This window comes from Lepidothrix coronata, unplaced genomic scaffold (assembly GCF_001604755.1).
Source record: "Lepidothrix coronata isolate B3197 unplaced genomic scaffold, Lepidothrix_coronata-1.0 Scaffold63, whole genome shotgun sequence".
NCBI classification, from domain to species: domain Eukaryota; kingdom Metazoa; phylum Chordata; class Aves; order Passeriformes; family Pipridae; genus Lepidothrix; species Lepidothrix coronata.
This window is the reverse complement of record NW_016690243.1, coordinates 4,741,620-4,761,215: the sequence shown is the minus strand read 5'-3', so window position 1 is coordinate 4,761,215 and position 19,596 is coordinate 4,741,620. Positions and strand designations below refer to the sequence as shown.

At 37.2% G+C, this 19,596-nt stretch overlaps 1 protein-coding gene across 1 annotated transcript in view; it reads right to left on the bottom strand.

Moving 5' to 3' along the window:
• CNTN1 (contactin 1) overlaps nt 1–19,596 on the bottom strand; it is a 241,077-nt gene that overhangs the window by 37,445 nt on the left and 184,036 nt on the right. The window contains exons 14-16 of the mRNA XM_017817884.1: nt 17,709–17,884; nt 5,758–5,878; nt 791–949 (exon numbers count right to left, since the gene is read on the bottom strand). Coding sequence (XP_017673373.1) covers nt 791–949; nt 5,758–5,878; nt 17,709–17,884 — 456 coding nt within the window. The remainder of the gene's footprint in view (nt 1–790; nt 950–5,757; nt 5,879–17,708; nt 17,885–19,596) is intronic.

The window sequence follows — 19,596 nt, the reverse complement described above, 5'->3', positions numbered from 1 at the left end:
GACAACTTAAAAGAAAGACAGTCACTGAAACTATTACTACTCTCAGTATTTAGAGATGTTAAGTAAGTGATGTCCTAATTCCATAAAAAAGCACTTTAGTTATAATTTATTAGGGTAGGATAGTGAATCATATTGATATGGAAATTCCATATGAATTGTGGCAATGCTATCCTTCATAAAGCATTCAAAGTTGTTAGTAGTTCAACAATATTTTAAAATTTATGCATTTATGTTAAATCTTGCAAAAAAAAATACGCTAGCATATCCTATGCTCAGATAGGTGCCTCCTTTACTGCAATTTTGTGGCACAGTGATGACATCCAGTGGTTAGAAGGATAATCTTAGCTATGTTTTCTCTAGGAGTGCCAGTTTTAATACAACTGGAACTTAGCCAGCTCCCAGGAAAAAGTAGACCATTTTAATTAACTTTCTCCATAACAAATACAGAAGCGAAGACATCTGCCTGTCATCCAAATTAACCTGTAAATAAATTTTATAATTCTAGTAGGTGATATTGAATGTTTCAAGCAACAAGGAAAGAGGGAAGAAACAGGTAACAACTCCAGCCTGTTCTTTTCTCTATTTCTTGATATTGAGTTCAGGCCCTCCAAGTGCTGGGAACAAACCTGTTGACAACACACTGACAGGACAGTACCCATTCCTAAACCCTGCAGCAGACATTAATAGCATTCCTGGTTTCCTTTCATTGTGACTATTTTCTGATCAGCCAAGCTTTCTAACAATAAACTTAAAAACCTATTGACTTTATTATTTCTGGCATTACTCTTACCTGTTTTAGCATCTTTCCACTCTTCAGATAGAAAAGTTTTTGACTGGATAGTGTATTTAGAAATAGGGCTATGATTGTCTGTTCCACGACTCCACGTAAGTGCTACAGCAGTGTCTCTAATTTCTTCTACTCTTATACCTCCAGGAGGGCCTGGAGGACCTGAAAAAAAACCAAACAGTAGTTCAATTCACAAATTGAATATTCTGAAAATGAAAGTTCTTCTAATATTCTACAGAGTGATTCAGAGGACAGATGCTTTTGCATTTAGTAACTACCAAATGAAACTTCCATGACTCTTGCCTAAATAATGTTAAGATCTTAAGTGAAAAGACAGTACTTTGAAAATGTTGCTGTGCTTTTTCAAAAACAAGTGAACTCAGAGTCAGAAAAAGTATACAAAATCTTCCTCTTAAATTCCACCCGATGATGACCTTCTTGGTGGCCCACCTTTAACCCACACTTCTGCTTGTGCCATATTGCCCTAACTGCAAGTTATATGGAAAATTTTGTAACTGATATTGTAGAAAATTTGAAAGAAATTTCAAATAGACCACTTTACATTTTTCTTGGCCTTCATATTATCCCAGTGTGGTAGACCCATCATCAGACTGATACATCCTACAGACTAATATAACTTAAGTGAAATCTCTACAGTTCAACAAAGCCCTTCTCACAAGAATTTCAAAAATCCATGCCAAAATGTGGAATCCACTATACCCATTGAACTAAAAACTGTCTTGTAAACTACATGGGTAAATGGAACAACCTCTGTGCACCAGAATTACCTCACAAAGACTACCACAAAGGAACAGAAGCACTAAGCTCAAAGAGAAAAAACACTTTTGACAAAACAGTCATTCCATGTCTCCCCTTTCAGTCTTGATCAAGATGGACCTATAAAATTATTTCTAAAGAGTATTTCCTTTATCTTTAAAAGACAGATAATTAAAAAGATTCATTTCAAAATGCATAGGTCTAGTCAATATAAAAAGTCATGAATAGATTCAGATGTTGGCTTGATGACATACTGCTATGTTCCCAACACCCAGCTAAATCATTACAGGTAGAAGTTGCCTGGACTAAACTATTTCAGAGTCTCATATCTATGCTTTTCAAGTATTAAATACTATTTCTGCTCTGCTATGTAAGCAGCTATGCTAAAATAACAGCAATTATTCTCAATCCACAGTTGGCTTAAGTTTGTTAGTTGTACTTCAGATCTGAAGAGATAGGCCTCTGTTCCCAAAACTTGCCTTTTTTTTCCAGGTGTAACATTAAACCTAATAAACAGTATTACATTTCTTCAACAAATCTCCTCTGGTTTAATTCTGAACAGTAATAACAGAAAGAAACCCTGCGGAAGTGAACGCTTAAATTTTTCTAAATGCACTTTTTAATTTTTAAAAATGTTCTTTAATTACTACTATTCCCACATCTCTGCTTTGTGAGGGTAACTTTTTTATTGTTGTTTGTGCTTTAGTCCCCAGAAGAGGCCAAAATGTGCAGATTAACAGGCACAGGTGAATTTTTCAGAGACTAAAAAAGTTAAGAAGAGAGTGTGCAGGTACATACATATGAGTAAAGGGATCTTTGTCTTTAAAAGACACCACCATGTTGTAAGCTGTGCTAAAACCCCCAAACTTATATTAGTTAGGTAATCCAGATCTTAGCACCTACTTAAAACCTTGGTTTATATATATTTTCAGATCATTCTATTCACATTGACTGTTCTGGTTTTGTTATTATGCTTCTGTTTTATATGATACACAGTTATCTGATATATATTAACTGCTGTGTAAAAACAGATACAACTGTTGAGAAGTATTTTCTCATTTCACATTCAGACATAATAATATGCCAACATAATTCAGATAATTATCCAACAATCTGACTAAACAAGCCCCAGAGAATATTAAAAAAACCCAACAATAACATGATACATTTCTCTGCAGTATTTACACAGTAACCACAGAAAAACAAAACAAAAACAACTCAACAAAAAGAATGGAATGAGATTTCTACATCAGATCTAAACACAGCATGTGCCAAATGTATCTTCAGCTCTTGAGCTCTTTATTTTCTCTGTACATCTGAGCAAAAGGACTCAAAATTAACTGAATCAAAGACATATACTACCAGTTTCAATTAATGTATCCTTCTAACAAGCAAGCAATTTCATTCCTCAGACCACCCTTTCAAGGTAAGGACTAAATATGTCACTGATGTGGAAACAGCCTCTTACATCCTTCACAGAGGATGCACAAAGCAGAAGTTGTTAAGAGTTGATTTTTAAGATGAGGGTTGTTGGTCAACTCTCCATCCTGGTAACACACATATCTGCTGCCCCAGCTCTAAGGACACAGGTAGGTAAGGCCTGATGAGAGACCCGATTCAGAAGCCCTCAGGCTGAAAGATATGAAAAGGTCATGAGTCCCAGCAAGTTTGCTTCTTTCTTCAGGAGATATCTCTTAGAGCTTCTCACCTCACCATCAATATCTGAAAATGGAATGTGTCATGATGCCTTAAGGTCCATCTAGTTTTTTGATTTTCCTAATTTTTATAAGTTTTATAAGTAGTTATATAGCAGAAGTAGATTTAGAAGCAGCAGCCTTGTTCCCTTACCGTTAGCACAGAAGCAACATAGATTTTCGACCCTATTACTCCATTCCACGCTCCCCATATCAATTCTACCTCCTGAATTCCAGTAGAAATGCTTAGTCTCCCTTTAAGACAGGCCTGTTCTGTTTAGAGAATGCTTGTACCTTGGCCTAAACCACAAAAGTACAGTCAAGAACTGGCTGAATATATGCCCCCTGTACCTCAAAGAAGATAAAGATTGATGAAAAAAGAGTCTTGAAAAGCCCCCAGTCCCAATTCCCCAGGGGTGGGATGGGGATGGATCAGGGCAAAAGCCACAGGGTGGATGAAAACAGGGACTGGAGAGAGAATATTATAAATTGTAACATCTGAGACACGGAGGTGCACGTGCCTTGTAATCTTATGCTTCAGAGACACAAATTAAAATCCTTTCCTTATCTCACCTCCAAAACTAATTTGCCTCAGAGTTTTTTTTTTCTCCCTGAATTTTTTTTAGGCACCAGTCAGGAAACACCAAGGGCCAGCTGCTCCCTCAGGAAAGCTTAGACAGGACCCACAACTAACCCCAGGGTTGACACTTCTTTCAGTAACGGGGCACAGTTCCACAGGGCAGAGCAGCAGTCCTAGAAACTAAGGGCAGTGGGCCAGGTGCATCCAAGTGACAGACTGCTGCATATATCCAAGAAGTCCATCCAGGAGACAGCTACTCAGAGCACAGGCCTGAAGCACATCCAGGAGGCAGGTCCAGAGACAGAGTTGGAAGCAGGCACATTTGTAACACAGCCCCAGTCAGGGCAAGGTCCAGGGCTGATCTGGGCAAGGCTCCTGGGCCCATGGGCAGCTGCATGAGTGGATGCGCTGGGTGAGGCTGGGCAGGGCCAGTAAGGTCTGCTGTGCACTAAGGGGCCTCACAGTCTTTAGTGTGCTAGTATCACTAGCAATTCTGAACACATCAGCAATTTAAGTAAGATCACATAGAACAATCCATATGAACTGTTAAATTGTTTTGTGGACTGACAAAAATATGTGCCTGCAGTGACAGCGGATATCCTTTACCACTTCACTGATGAGATGCTCTGGAACTCACCCCTGTTTTCATACTTTGCTGATGCCTCTTTCTACCAATGCAGTGAAACTATAATGTAACCTTTGCCATATTTCATATTTACCCTTGCCCCTGTAAGATGCTGTCTTCCACTGACAAAACTGGTACTAAGAATTACTCAGCAATAAGCAGAACTGTGTTCACTGTATTAATATCTAAATGTTGAGCATAAAACAAATGTTCGTGTCTTCCACAACATAACCTCCGAGCAATGATTCTAACTACTGGCTTGGAAAGGGAATCAGAAGCTACATAAAGCACCTTGTCTCTCCTTTTATTTTTAAAAGGAATTTCTTACATAATACTAAGGAACATTAACAGAGACTTCTCTTTCAGTTTGCAGATATATTCTGCAGTTTCACCATTCATCATATTTGCTTTGACATTTTTTCCAAAACTGGTGACCAGTCACAGGCAGTTGACACCCAGTAAAAATTTAATACAGAAATATTCAAGTCCACAACATCCTCAGATGACAGAAATTCAGAACCAAGACACTGGCTATACTTCAGCTGCTATACAGCTGTAGAGCATAACTGGAAGGTGGGGCAAAACAAAAAAGCAATGCAGCTGAAAGTAAAAGTTATGTCTGCTTTGAATTGTCAGCACTACAGACCATTAGCACTTCTGAATGTGTTATGCCTAGAGGAACAAAACAGAGCAAATGCCCAAAGAATGTGAATTTAACTCAGGTTATTAAAATTTCACATTGTAACAGTTCTTGTAGGATACATATTATATGAGCACGAAAAGCATTTTGAGACTGCAGTTAACACTTAACAGACATGAATCAGTTAAAAACTGAGTGATAAACTTAAACTCAAATGTCCTGGTTTCATTTGAAAACTAGGAATCCTTTTAATCTAGGCCTAGTATTATACACAATAATTTAATCCAAAAAGCTTTATAAGAACAGAGAAGAGGCTTAAAAATGTTATATATTGAACACATTGAAATGATCCTTGAAATCTATTTTTAATATTAAACATCAAATTAAACTTTCTAAAAATTGCTTTAACATACGGAAAATACCTATAATAAAAAAATCTTTATTGCTTTTCAGGAAGATACATGCTCAGTTAGACCTCTAAATGTCTGCAACCGAATGAGTACCCTGAGTAGACTTTTAGGCCTTTACATGTTCATGCACTTCTCATTTTAATTTGTCATCTATTGATGGGAAATAATATATTCTAAACAATTAGGAACACTGCTTGTCCAGGTAAAAACCAGCCATATTTCTGTATTACCTTGAGGACCTTACCTCTTACCACAAGGTCTGCTGAAGCTGAGGAGTTGTCCACAATTGTCTGAGCAGTGCACATGTACCTCCCTGCGTGCCGCAGCTGAACATTTTTAATGAGCAGCTCACCATTGGATTTAATCTGTCACAAAAACAGCAGTAAATGAAACTGGCAAACATCCCTGTACAGCCATGCAATATCTGTCTATACATCCTCCCAACTGATCTACAGTGGTTGCTATTTCCAAAAAGTGCTTACTTCGAGAACAAAACACCCTCAAAGATAAATCCGATTTATAGGACAGCTGTTGAAAATGTCTTGTGCTTCCTGAGGAGCAGCTGATGTTTACTGGACATGGAAATCCAGACATCTTAGAAAATGTTTTTTACAAGCCCTTTTACTGTTTGAAAACCATATCTGAACAATGAGTCAAGAATTCATTCATAAACTACAGTCAGATGATTTTTCTGCACATTACTTGCTTTTCTTATGCACACTGGCATGATGACATGTCATGGTGTCCTACTAAAAGAGCAGGATGCTGTTTGGCTCTTCCTTACAAGCCTAAAGCAGTATGAGAGTTTTTATCACAGATAGGCTACAATCACAGCCTAAATAAAGGCGCACCAAGACCTGCCCTGCACCCTCAGCCCTTCCTGGTGATGTCCCTGCCTGACCGTACATCGACTCAGCTCTTGCTGTTCCTTGGCAAACAGCAGAACCCCCAGGGAAGCAATTTACCGTTCAACAAGGCTCATACACTCATCATCAAAGACCCTAATCCTTCCTCTATACTCTTCACCAATGGCAGACTATTGGGAATTATACAGCCATGATTTCAGATGTCTGCTGCTACCTGTGTCTGTACAGAGAGGCAAAACAAAGTATTTTTGTCCTATGACACTTCCATGAACACACTGAGTAACTGGATGTGTACCAATAAAACAAGGAATAGAACAGAGACCACTATATACACCACAGCTATTCTTAATGAAAAACACATTTTATGTGAAGACATTTACATAAATGTTTAAAAATAACACAGTCAAAATGTTTTGCTTATCTATCCTGCATTTTATTACAGAAAAAGATTACTAGGCTAATTCACTGCATTATACATGTGTTAATCTTAAAGGTATTTCAGAAAAAGCCATATGTTCTCTCCAAAATACATCTGATTGCTTTCATGGAAGTAAAAATGCTACAAAAAATCCAGATGGATTTATGACACACTATATCAAAAGGGGCAACATTCAGATTTCCTAATTCACTGAAAATTGTTCAGAAATACAACTAAAAAACCCAAATCAAACCCTGAGATAATTCACTACAATCCGCAAACCTTCATACGCCTGTACAAAAGGAACTCAGATGCAAAACGATATGTAAAAAAAGAAACAGCTAAATATTTAGGTGTAAGAACTAGTGCTAGCATCATTGCAGGTTCTAGGGAACAACAAAAACTTTCAATACAATCTCAAATATTATGGGCTGTGTCTCTGCATGTAAACATCCAGAAGAAATGAAATAAAATTATGCCACCCAGCATATGTTTCCCAATTGAAAAGGATGGGGGGAAAAAGTAAGGTTAAATCTTTTCCAAATGTTCTGAAACTAGAATGAGAGTTCAGAGTCTATATTTAAGGGAGATTAAAATACCCAGATAAAAATATTTTTCTTTTCCAAAGTCCTGTGATGATTTTTGTTGCCAGCTTCAATTTCTGCTAGCATAAAATTTCAGCACCAACTGAAATCTGTTAACACTGGCTTTTTCTGGTCCAACAAAAGAATTCACATCTTTAAGAAATTACTGTGGTAAATCAGTAAAAGGAAAATCAAGCAACATGAAAGAAAATGCTTAATTCTGGCTAGCTGATTACCTCATAGGGTCAGCAAGAAATGCAGGTTACACCGTACCTTCTCTCTTTTTGAGTGACACAAGTGCTGTTAGCAATGATCAAACAGATCAGTTGGAACAGTGAACAATTCCATATTCTTGATATATTTCAGACCATTTATCTTTTAGTTATTATTAAACTATGTCCATGTCTATATATATATATTTTCACACTTTTCACTCAAGGCTAACATGACACAGCTTTTAATTTAATTTGCCAAAGTGCATGCAGTACACAGAGATGAGAGTATTCTGGGATAGTAGCATTTCTGTGCTGGTGCCTCCCAGCTTATTCATAAGAACTAAAGGGAGAGTGCTATCAAGGACAGCATCCTTTGAAAGTCTGCAGGATTACTGCATAAACTAACAGTGTCTGGCTGCCTGACTAACTACATGTAAGCCCTACAGTGGCCTAAGAAACGCTGTCCACGGCTTTCAGGAAAAAAAATCAGTGGGAGTGTCAGTAGTTCTATGGGAATGGAGAAGTCAGCTACCTGCTCCTCTGCCCTCCAAAAATTACAACAAAGAAGCTGCAAAAGTTCAAATTCCTTGAGTTTTCAGTTCCTGGTTTTTGTTTGGTTGTTGGGTTAGTTTTTTTCCAATCCTGTTCTTATTGGTTTTGGTTTCAATAAAGAAGACAAACAGGTCCTTATTTGACTGCTGTGTATAAATCTTTAGTTCATTAACACTAAATGTCATTCTAGAAAGAACCACACTGCCTTTGATTCTCTGATCATTGCTTGCACTTTAATCTGCAAATAAACATAATCAAAGGTTGGGTAAAACAACAAGGTTTAGAAAAACTGCATAGACAGAATTCTCATGATCATATTATTACTTGAATAATAAATGATTTCAAATTCTTAATAGGCTTAGTACTCATTCCTAAGTTAGTACTTTAATTAAAATACTTTATTATATTTACTAATGATAATAGTGTCCATATACTTGCCCTAACAGTAATTTCCCTTACAGGAACTTGGTCTTAAAATCTAAATGATGAAAAACAGATAGGAAAATGTAACATAATTTAAAAATCAGCAAACCATAGATATAGTATTGTATCTTGTTGGTTCAGAAGCTCTCCTGGAGCAAGGTTTTATGCATTTGGTAATGAAGGTTTCCATACCTCAGAAGAAGCCTAAGTTCTTGGTGGTAAAAGAAGAGCTTACAAAGCAAATAAAGAGCATGGGCATCAGCAAATTCTGTCCACAAATTAGATATGAGTGTACTGTATGGTTTTGTTCAAAAACCTCAGTACAGCAATGTTTAAAAATGCCTTCCTTAACTCAGAGAAGACTGAATCACAGACTGGAAATAGTGATAGCAGTACTTAAGGATGTTCCAATGGTATCTGTGGTTCACCACACAGTATTTACCAAGTTTCAAGCAAAGACTTCCATCACATAAGCTCTATATTTATGATTTAATAGTGATGTCAAAAATAGCATTGTGACCTATAAAATAGCAAAGACCTATTTCTGATGTTCATTGTTCTCTTTTGACTATCACCTTTGCCAGTGCCCTGTATTACTGAAAGCCATCAGAACATGCCCTTGTGCGATCAAAACTCATTTACTCAAATTCAATATTTTGGTTGAAAGCAGTATTCCCTCTCAGAGACAATGAAGAAGCTTAGGTTAATATAAGATTAACAAGCTCTTTGTAATAATAAAGCTAACTTGGCAGAAATAGAAGAACCTGGTAAGCAGAGACAGTCTTTTTTTTTTTCCCATTCAATTTCTAAAATTAGACATCTGAGCTTCAGCACTATTTAATACACAGTCGTGGTAAAATGATAAGAGAATTGATAAGAAATAATCAGAGATGGGATTCTGGGTGATAAGATCAGTTTTTCCAAAGCTAGAAATAATTTTTAAATCTTTTTCAATTACCTGTACCTAAAATTATTAACTCTAAATGAGTTCACGTGAATTGGTTTGATCCTGCCATTAGAAGATATGCTATGTTGTTGCTACAAGTAGAACAGATAATCCAACAGCTGCTGAGGAATGTTAATGTAAATGTGATTGTAGCTGTTTTCCTGATATTGAGATCAGATATAACATGGGGACAACACCACCAGTGCAGCTCTATTACCTTAATCCTATTCACTGGAAAGCTTCCCTTGTTTTGTTTTATAAGCCACGGACGACATGATAGTTACAAAAAACTCAGCTGGATAAGGACGACGGTCTTTCCCTCTGAAGAATATCTTCCTTCAGTGAGCTATATTTATATGTAAAGAAAGTACTGTGCTAATTCTACCCTTGAAATGTTGATTGGGAAGTATATCCAACAAATATATTATTCTTCTCCATTCAGGATACCACTGAGAATGCTTCAGGACACTATGCTTTGTAGCAAGATCTCTGTGGTGATACGCCTTGTTATTTCATTTCCAACAGCAGAAAAAAACTTGTACTTGATCACATATGCTCATGGCTCACAACTTTATGGCAGATGACAAAAATTCACAATACACTGCAAACTACATTTCTCTGAGCAGTGCTCATACTGAGCTTTTTCAGCTCCTGCTACCTAACCAGGGATGGTACATGGATTTTGGTAGCTTGCTAAGTCTCACAGGCACATAAAAGTTACAGTCAACTGCTTTTGCAAAGTATTTCTTTAATTCTAGCACAGAGGTTGGCAGATCTTCATCCTTAAACCAACTACAATTCTTCATGCTGGAAATAGCACTGCGGATTAATAATAGGTTTCCTCAAAGGCTTCTGTCAGAGACAACTGCTTGTTGGCTTCACCCTCAGCACTATGTCTTCTGCTTTCCTTTCCCTCCTTGTTCTTAACCACTGACTCCATCCATGCCATTCCACGCTCACTACATTACTATTAGGCCTTTGCCTCTAAATATTACCCCAAATCTAGCCAAAATATGTTATTTTAAATTCATTCATGTCTAAAGCATCTCCCTAATGCATCATGGCACTGAAAGCAATGTATTAAAACAGTGCCTTCTGAGAGTCTTGGGACTTATTTTCAGAAAAAAAGGCAGTAGGTAGTTGATTTGGTTGGACATGCTTCATTAACAGTCACCTACTGCCTCCATATAATCGACAACTGTACTAAATAAGCTCATTAAAACTCTGGTTTTGTTCCATTCCATAAATAACCTCTTCTTCCTTGTCACTGTGTAACTGAACTTTCCTATTTTGACTAACCTAATGTCTATGATAAGGCCACCCGTTTAGTGGATGAGGGAAAGGCTGTGGACACTGACTACCTGGACTTTAGTAAAGCTTTTGACACCATTTCCCACAGCATTCTCCTGGAGAAGCTGGCTGCTCATGGCTTGGATGGGTGCGCTGTTCGCTAGGAAAAATCTAGCTGGATGGCTGGGCCCACAGAGTGGCGGGGAATGGTGCTACATTCGGTTGCTGGTTGGTCCCCAGTGGTATTCCCCAAGGCTTAGTATTGGGGTCAGTCCTGTTTAATATCTTTATCAATGATCTCGATAAGGTATCGAGTGCACTCTCAGTCAAGTCACAAGCAACACTAAGATCAGTGGGAGTGTTGATTTGCTGGAGGGTAGGAAGGCTCTGCAGAGGGATCTGGACAGGCTGCATCAGTGGACAGAGGACAACTGTGTGAGGTTCAACAAGACAAAGTGGTTGAGTCACCAACCCTGGAGGTATTTGAAAGATGTGCAGATGTGGCAATTAGGGACATTGTTTAGTGGTGGACTTGGTAGTGCTGCGTTAACGGATGCACTCAATGATCTTAAAGGTCTTTTTCAACCTAAATGATTCTACGACTCTATCTAAAGATTTTACTCCAATTCTTCAGTTCTTTCAAACTTTCTATTCATTTTCTGGTCTGTAGCTGGAGCAAGACTCCACCATCTGCAGGGAAAGCAGTAAAGAAAAATTAAAATGAAAATTCTTGTATATTTTTCTGTTGTAGAAAACTGTGGAATCATAGAGTCATAGAATAGTTTGGGCTGGAAGAAAGATTTATACAATAAAACGAAGTGTCTCCTATTGAAGCAAGAGCATGCAGTAGAACTTTGTTTACTAGTCCTGGAACTGCAAACAATAATAATTTACATAAAACAGGCATGTATTAACCCATACTCCTCTAATCTGATTTTTTTTATAGTTCAACTTGTTCTTTGTGCTTTACAAAACCACCAGTTATGAGAACATAATGTTTTGGCAAACATAGTCTTCAATCTAGAATTCATCCCACCTCTTTTGAGAAATCTGTAGTGGATTTTTGTGTTTGAATTAAACACCTTTATCAGTTAAAGAAACAGGCCCTTCCATGCCTGTTTCACTTTAATGTAAAGTAACTGGCCACATATATCCAGAATATTACAAATGTCATCCTGTAAGACTGCAAAGCTTTCTGTCTTTTAGAGAGGCATAAAGTAAGAGGAATAATATTTGCAAAGGAAAAAAAATCCTTTGAGAATATGAAGTATATACGTAGTCCAGCTTCACTGTATGATAGCTGGAGGGATACCAGAGCTAGTTATGTACAGACAGCTTGGATTAAGCTGCATGGAGCCTGAGCTGTGAGCCCTGCAAGTTGTATGTTGAACCTATCTGTCTGCCTTTGTGCCATGTCCCTGAACACTGGAGAGCACATTGCTAAGTCAGAATGCACACTTCAGAGTCAGTGTGGATTCATCAGGTCTTAATTCCTGCTCTGTAGCAGTCATGACACCAAGATGTGTCAGCATCAACTTGAACAATGCCCCCTTCGTATGAGAAAATATGAGTAAGTAACAAGTCAGATATCTCTACGACAAAACTCATCATCTGGCCTTACTGTATCTTTCTATCACCCTTTAGTCTTTGTTTAATTCTTACAGAAGAAAGCTACTTGCAAGCATAGAATCATAGAATATGCAGAGCTGGAAGGGAACCATCCAGTGTAGGATCCCAAAAATATAATATCAGCAGAGAAGGAGCTGATGAGATTATGTAGCAGGCCATGGACAGCAGGAGCTGGGAGAAACTCCTTGCTCTGAGGACACTCCATCACAAGACCTATTAATATTTAGCTATGTTGATTGACCTGTCTCCTCCAGCAAGATATGGAAAGACTTCGTGATGATGTTATCAAACTATGAAGAAACCCCTTAGTCCTTTTCCCCCCATGTGGTCCTAAAAAAGGAAAATATTAATCACTTGTGTAACTGTAGCAGAAAACTGTGTAATCCTCTAGTTAGCATGATCCATCCCCTAATTAACATAGCTCGTCCTCCTCATTAACACGTCCAACCTCCAAGGCCCTTAAATTGTGTTCTCGTGCTCAATAAAGTATTCCAGTTTATACCCCATACCTGGAATCGCTTAGTTTTTGACTGCCCACTATCGGGATCATTGAGTCCAACTCCTGACCATGCACAGAACAGCCCCAAGAATCCCATCATGTGCCTTAGAGTATTGTCCAAACGTTTCTTGAACTCAGACAGGCTTGGTGCTGTGACCACTTCACTGGGGAGGCTGTTCCAGTGCTCAACCACCCTTTGGGTGAAAAACCTTTTCTTGATATCTAACCTAACTTGTAAAGCTATTTAAGTATAGTTATTAAAAATAAAATGGTGACAAAAATATCAGGGTTTCAGGTTCACTGATTTTGCTTAAGACAACTTGTAAATAATGTAGCAAATAGGAATACTGCTGGTATGCAAAACATTTTAAAATGTATGTGTGTCATTATGTGACTAAGACTACTACAGCCTACATTTGGACTTTTCCTAATCTACTTACAAGATTCTGACTTGAACCAGTTAAATTATGAAGTTCTTCTTCCTGACTATCCATACAAATGGACTCAAAAGTAAAAAAAAGAACAGTAACACACCTTCTCATATGAAAGAGTTTTTTTGTAATAAACTTAAAAGAACAGTCATATTTGGATAGTATTTACATTTTTTAATATATAACAAAAGTAATCTTTTCAATCTTTAAAAACACATGACAAAAAGAAGATCTATAAAAAGTGATCAAATGTTGGCATTTTCCAGACTACTTGAAGTGCTGTATCTCTTTGAGACTTGAAAGGATTGATAACGTTTAGTTTGTCAATTAAATAATCAGAGGAACAATCATAAATAAAGTCAAAAGTAATCAATTTAATACTAAGATTTTGTAGACTCCATTTAATTCTTTGGAAGCTAACCAATTCATATATATTTTTCCATCTTAAATATTGCTGTCACAGGAAATAAAAACAGCACCGGCAAATGTCCTTTTGAGAAATGAATTTTAGTACTAACGTAATGCAAATTAGTTTTGCCTTCAGCCATGATGGAGATACCAAAGCTTCCATTTAAAGAAAGAACAGTGCAGAGATTTACATGAATTTCATTAGCATTTCATTATGTGTATGGGATGACAACATTAGTATTATTTTGAGAACTGAAATACTGTGACACTATCAAGTTTCAGCATGTTGATCTGCACAGTCACATAAATTAATAGTGATATTTTCAGGAAGACAGATGAGGATCCTTCATCAACAGGAAATTATAGCACAGAGTGCAGGCTTCACATACCCAGTAATTTTAATATTCATGATGGAATATCTTTTTATTTTGTGTTTGTGAAGGGCTGGATGGCAGCATGGGACTTTACTGTTTCAAGCCCAGCAGTTCGTGCTGCTGCTCTCAAATCAGAACAGCTCACCCTCTGCATTTGGGAAAGCCTGAACAAACCTGCCACCCAGCGACTTCAGCTCAGAACTGCTAGAGATGGAAACGGGCAGAAGAAAATCCCTTTGTTTGCACAGGAAGGAGAAAACCCTTTAATGTAAGAATACAATAAATGAATGAAACAGAAATATAAAAAGTTCATACTCCTCTTAATTGTATCCTATATAAACATTTGTACTGGATTTGCTGAATTTGTTAAACATTCTAAATTTGTTATTACTTAAGCGCTGAATAACCTAATAACTACAAATGCAGACTTCAAATGCAATCCTACTGTCCCCAGTAAAGACTAAGCTGCCTGTGAAAGAGGAATAGAGATTATCTGCACTTGCTTTGCATTTGAAAGCCCAGAAGTAAGGTATAGGAATGCAAAACAAGAAGCTGCCCCTGTTAAAATAATTTAGTATTGATCAAATGCAAAAGAAACACAACAAACCAAGAAATGTCCTTCAGGAAGATGGACACACACACTTTACACACTGAAAAGTAAATTAACTGATGTTTGGACCTAACCTAAACTTCAACTGTCTAAGTGAATTAAGAGTTAGCTGCTCTTCAGTTCCTTCTGAATCCATCCCTTTAATCTCTTGGAAAAGGAAATATTCCAGCACAAGATTTAACACCCACATGAAGTGAAGCACCTCTTTCTCTCTCTCTGCAGACCATAAAAAGTCTATAGAGACCAAGGTAGTCTAGTAAAGTTAGGCTAATTTGGTTTTGAAATCAAGCACTTTAATAGTGTCTAAAATATTGTGGAGTTAATTAGAATTTGGGATCAGGAGTCCAGGACCACTGGCTCTCTGGAAGATGAAACAGGGCGGAATTATATATCATCAATTTTCTAAGAGAATCACACACTTTTTGAAGCCCTTACATGGTTCCACATTTGTTCACTTGAGGTTATTTACTAGAAAGTGCTCTAAAACCAGGATAAACTTTCAGAATTAATTTACCCTAAAAGAAAAAATAATCCAATTTCCTTTTATTTCCATTATTTAGAGGAAAACCCAAAAGTATCTATTAGTGATACAAAAATTTTTGTTCAACACATGACCCACAGATGGAGAAAGTTCAGATTCCTTTCTCTTGCATTACAAACTCCTCTGATAAAAGCATTTTTACCTTCCATATCACTGATTCATCAACACTTTCAGCCTGAGTTTCTGTTTTATGGAACACGATTTCTTTGTACGACTTGTGTCAGGTAGCTAAAAGAAATCAACTAAATAAAATCTAACACAGAGTGGTTTTATTTGCTCTTTTACAAGGAATAAATTTATTGGGGCTTTACTCTTCAAGTTCTTATTTTGACTGACACTCTGACTCATTCCAACCTTTACCGAAGGGCAAACGAATGCCATTAAGAGGCGATTCAAGCTTTTTCATGGTATTCCTATATATTGATTACTACCAAAGTGTAAATATAAACATATCAAAAGTGTGGCTTAGTAGCCACATGAAGAAAATATTTTGAAAGATGTCAGCGTACTGATGAAGATCTACCCTTTTTTTAAATTCCCGAGGTAATACAAAATAGACTGCAAACTGCTTACTGCCCTGCTGCTGAGTCTGGACATAGACTTTCAGGAGATTTATTGCAGAAACTGGTTTATGTCATTGAGTTTAAATGTTTTAAGATGATTTTAGCATACTTCTACTGGATTGTTGAACAAGGGCTTGTTCTCTTACTGAAAGAGAGCAACGTGACTTCTTAGGGATGTTCTACAACTCAGCAAATGAGCAGGTTGAGGCAACTCTGACTCCTCAAAGGGTTGGTTTGTTCCAAATCAGACTAAAATAGTTATGCTTGAAACATCTTTTCACATGGAGATAAACAGATACTGAAAGAGAAAAAAAGAATCTCTTGGTCCATGTAAAATCAGATAATATTGCCAGCCTAGGAGGAGGACTGCAGGAGGCACTGTTACACGGTACATAATTTTGAACATGGAGCTGAAACTAAGCACAATCCCTGGTTGTCCTAGTTAGGACAGCTGAGATCAGTTCATCATGGTATGGGTATAACCCAAAACTGTGTATTCTATAAGCCTTCCATGCCATTTCCCAGAAACTGTTGTCAATGGACTATTCACACCCTCTGCCCATAGAGCCTGACTCCTCAGGCTATAAACTAGGTGTTAAGAGGCCTGTGAGATAGGAGGCTGCTCTTGTCCTCACACCCTTTATGGAAGTCCCCGCTCTGAGGGAAGGATTGACCATTCCTGCCTGAACTGGAGAATATATAAACCTGGAGTTTCAGAACTTTTGCAACCACTCGTGGGATCCAGAGGAAGACTGCAGTTCATCGCTCTCAACCTCAGCTGGACTGCAATCACCGCTTCTGACCAGACTGCAACAGCTCTCCCACCAGCAGGTTTTTCCCCTCTCCCTTTACTTTGGACTCAAGCGGGGCCCAGGGAACACCACTTTGTTCATGCCCCAGGGTACCGGGTTGTACATGTGGGTTTTGTGGGTTAGGACCAATTGTTTGTTTGTGTGATTGTGCTTGCTGTGTTGTTTTAATAAATTGTTATTCTGACTTGTGGTCTCTCCTTTGAGTTGAGTTCATTTCCCCTGCTGGTTGACTCTTAAACCAGCACACTGGTGTTTCCAGATACTACAGGTATCATTAGCAACCTTTTCTCTATATATCCACAGTTCCTCTTCGAAGCACAAAATAAAAAGGTATATAAATTTAAGGATTTTTGTATAATTTAAATGAAGAACGACAGAATATTTACACACATAGGCAAACACTGAGGTTGTTGAATATTAGGTAAATCAGCATGTGATCAGATAAGAAAGGACTTCTAATAGAGATATTAATTTTGAATAAGCCTGATAGAAGACTCTAAAAATATAGCCATAGATGCAAATACAGAAGAACTATGATTCCTCTTTCTATGTGTCAAAATTAGTGTCTTTGTATTAACTTTTTTAGCCTTTACACAAACTCTTGCTCAGTGTTTACAGACTGTTTGACTCCTATCCACCATCTGGCCCAGTCTTGTGCCAAATTCCAGAAATGCTGATGAGAAAAACACGGGTAAGTAAAAATGAACGCATATGCACACTTTTTTTGAGATAATTTGCACCCTGTTTACTACAAGGCTACCTATTTACCAGCTATTTTTACTAATAACCAGAGTGGGATTTAACCAAGGTACCAAAATACTTACGTCAATTTAGATCCCTGATTTCAGGTATCTACCTGCCAGTGTCTATGTGTGTCTGTAAGGTGTCTAAATTGTAATTCTATTTTATGTTCTCGGCCTACTGCATCTTTCTGGACCTGAACCAACACAACAGAAGTATACCAGAAAAGAGAGCTATTCACAACAAAGAAAACTAGGTTTTCCCATATTAAATAAGGATCTGTAGTATCTTACCATAAAATTCCTTTCATAATGTTCGTGTTCTTTCTCAAAATCTATTACAAAGCCATTTAGAGACCAAATAAATGTCAGGTCTAATGTGGGATCATGGGACGCAATGCATTGCATGGTAGCATTCTCTCCAACGGTGACATCAACATTCAACGGAGCTAAAGTAATCCTTGTAGCTTCTGTGAAGTTAATAGCAAACATGGAAAATTCCAATAAATAAATGTTTATTCAAATGTAAGCTTAGCTCCATAACTGTTTGATTATACATTAAACTATGCCTTCAAACTCCAATTTGCATGTTATTCATACAGTTACACTTCAAAGGACCAAACTAAAGAGAACAAAGAAAACCTTCTACACCTAAAATGCCTGAGACTCTGAGGATGGCACAACTACTGGCTTTTGCAATACGGAGCATCTCATAGTGCGTTGGAGCAACCAGTTAACATTCGATCTCCAAAGTCTTAGCTGTGGACACACTCTTAGGATACTTGCTCCATTCCAGTGTGGTGGTGCCTGTATGCTCAGCATTTGGTTCTATCATCACTGATTTTCTAAATGTATACATAAATATTCTACTAGTCTAAAATGTTGCTGAAACAGTGGATCAGTGGCAGGGAACAAGCAACATCTGGGAAAAACCATCAGACTTTGCAGTGCCTGTCAGTTTCAGATTTAACTTTTTAATTTCCTGTAGTCATGCACCATGTCCGAGACATTTTATGGGCCATGTAATGTGCTTGGGAATGCCAGTTTTAAAGCATTCTTCATCAACCTTCATCATTGTCCACTTTGTCCACAATGTGAAAAGAGTTTTGAAATATGCCATCTGACCCTTCTGTTTCTGCTATGACGTCTTATTATCTTGATGTTCATTTTTAGATGAATCAGAGCAGAATTCTTCAAAATTTAAAATTTCTTTATACTACTTTATAAGGTTTACAAACATATAGTTTAAGTGTTCCACTGTGTGAATTTAGTTTGCAAATGTTCTTCCTGATTTTAGAAGGTATGATATAACTATGAAGGGTCTGGATATATTTAGTTACAAAAACTTTCAAAATACTTAAATGCCTGAGAGTAATATTAAGACATATGTAACAGCAGAAGATGATAAAAAGTAACTGAAAACATAAAGTAAAATTTTACAACTCATTTGGTATATATAATCCAGAAAATTGTTTTCATATGATCTGGTACTACAGATTAATTCTCACATTAGTACATCACTATCGTGGTATTGAGCTGACACATCCAACATAACTTCTGGAACAGAGATAAAAATGTATCTGATAAATTACTCTCCTATGATCAGTGGTACTTGATAGACATAGTTGTTACAGAATGTTGTCTTTCCCATCTGTAGTCTAGAGTTATTTAACTATTTGACATCGGATTTAAAATACATAATTAAGGATATCAGTACTCAATCAATAAATACTAATACTCATAAAGGAAGAGAATTTAGTAGCACAGTCATAAGGCTATATGCCCTTATCTCACAAATTTTATGCAAATTCCCTTGAACATGCATACTCCTCTCTCAAATCTGCTTGCAGTACCAAAAAAAAACAGAAAAAAAAAAAAAGAAAAAAAAAGAAGAAAAAGAAAGGTCAGTAGAAGTGCCCTTGCTCTCAGTTGAGGCTCCAGAATCTCACCATAGTGTGAGTGCTAAGCTACCAAATTGAAGGAATGCATTAAAATATGTCAACTTAATGTATCTGATTTAATAATCTCTTATGGATAAATCAACCCTGAAAATTGAGATACAGTGATAGGACTGTTGCAAATAAACCCAGTTTCTTCTGAGCAACATGCTTTAAAAGCATCAGTTCGTTCTTAATGAGGAATTAAAATAGAAAGAAAAAATATGGAGCAGCTTGCAATGCTG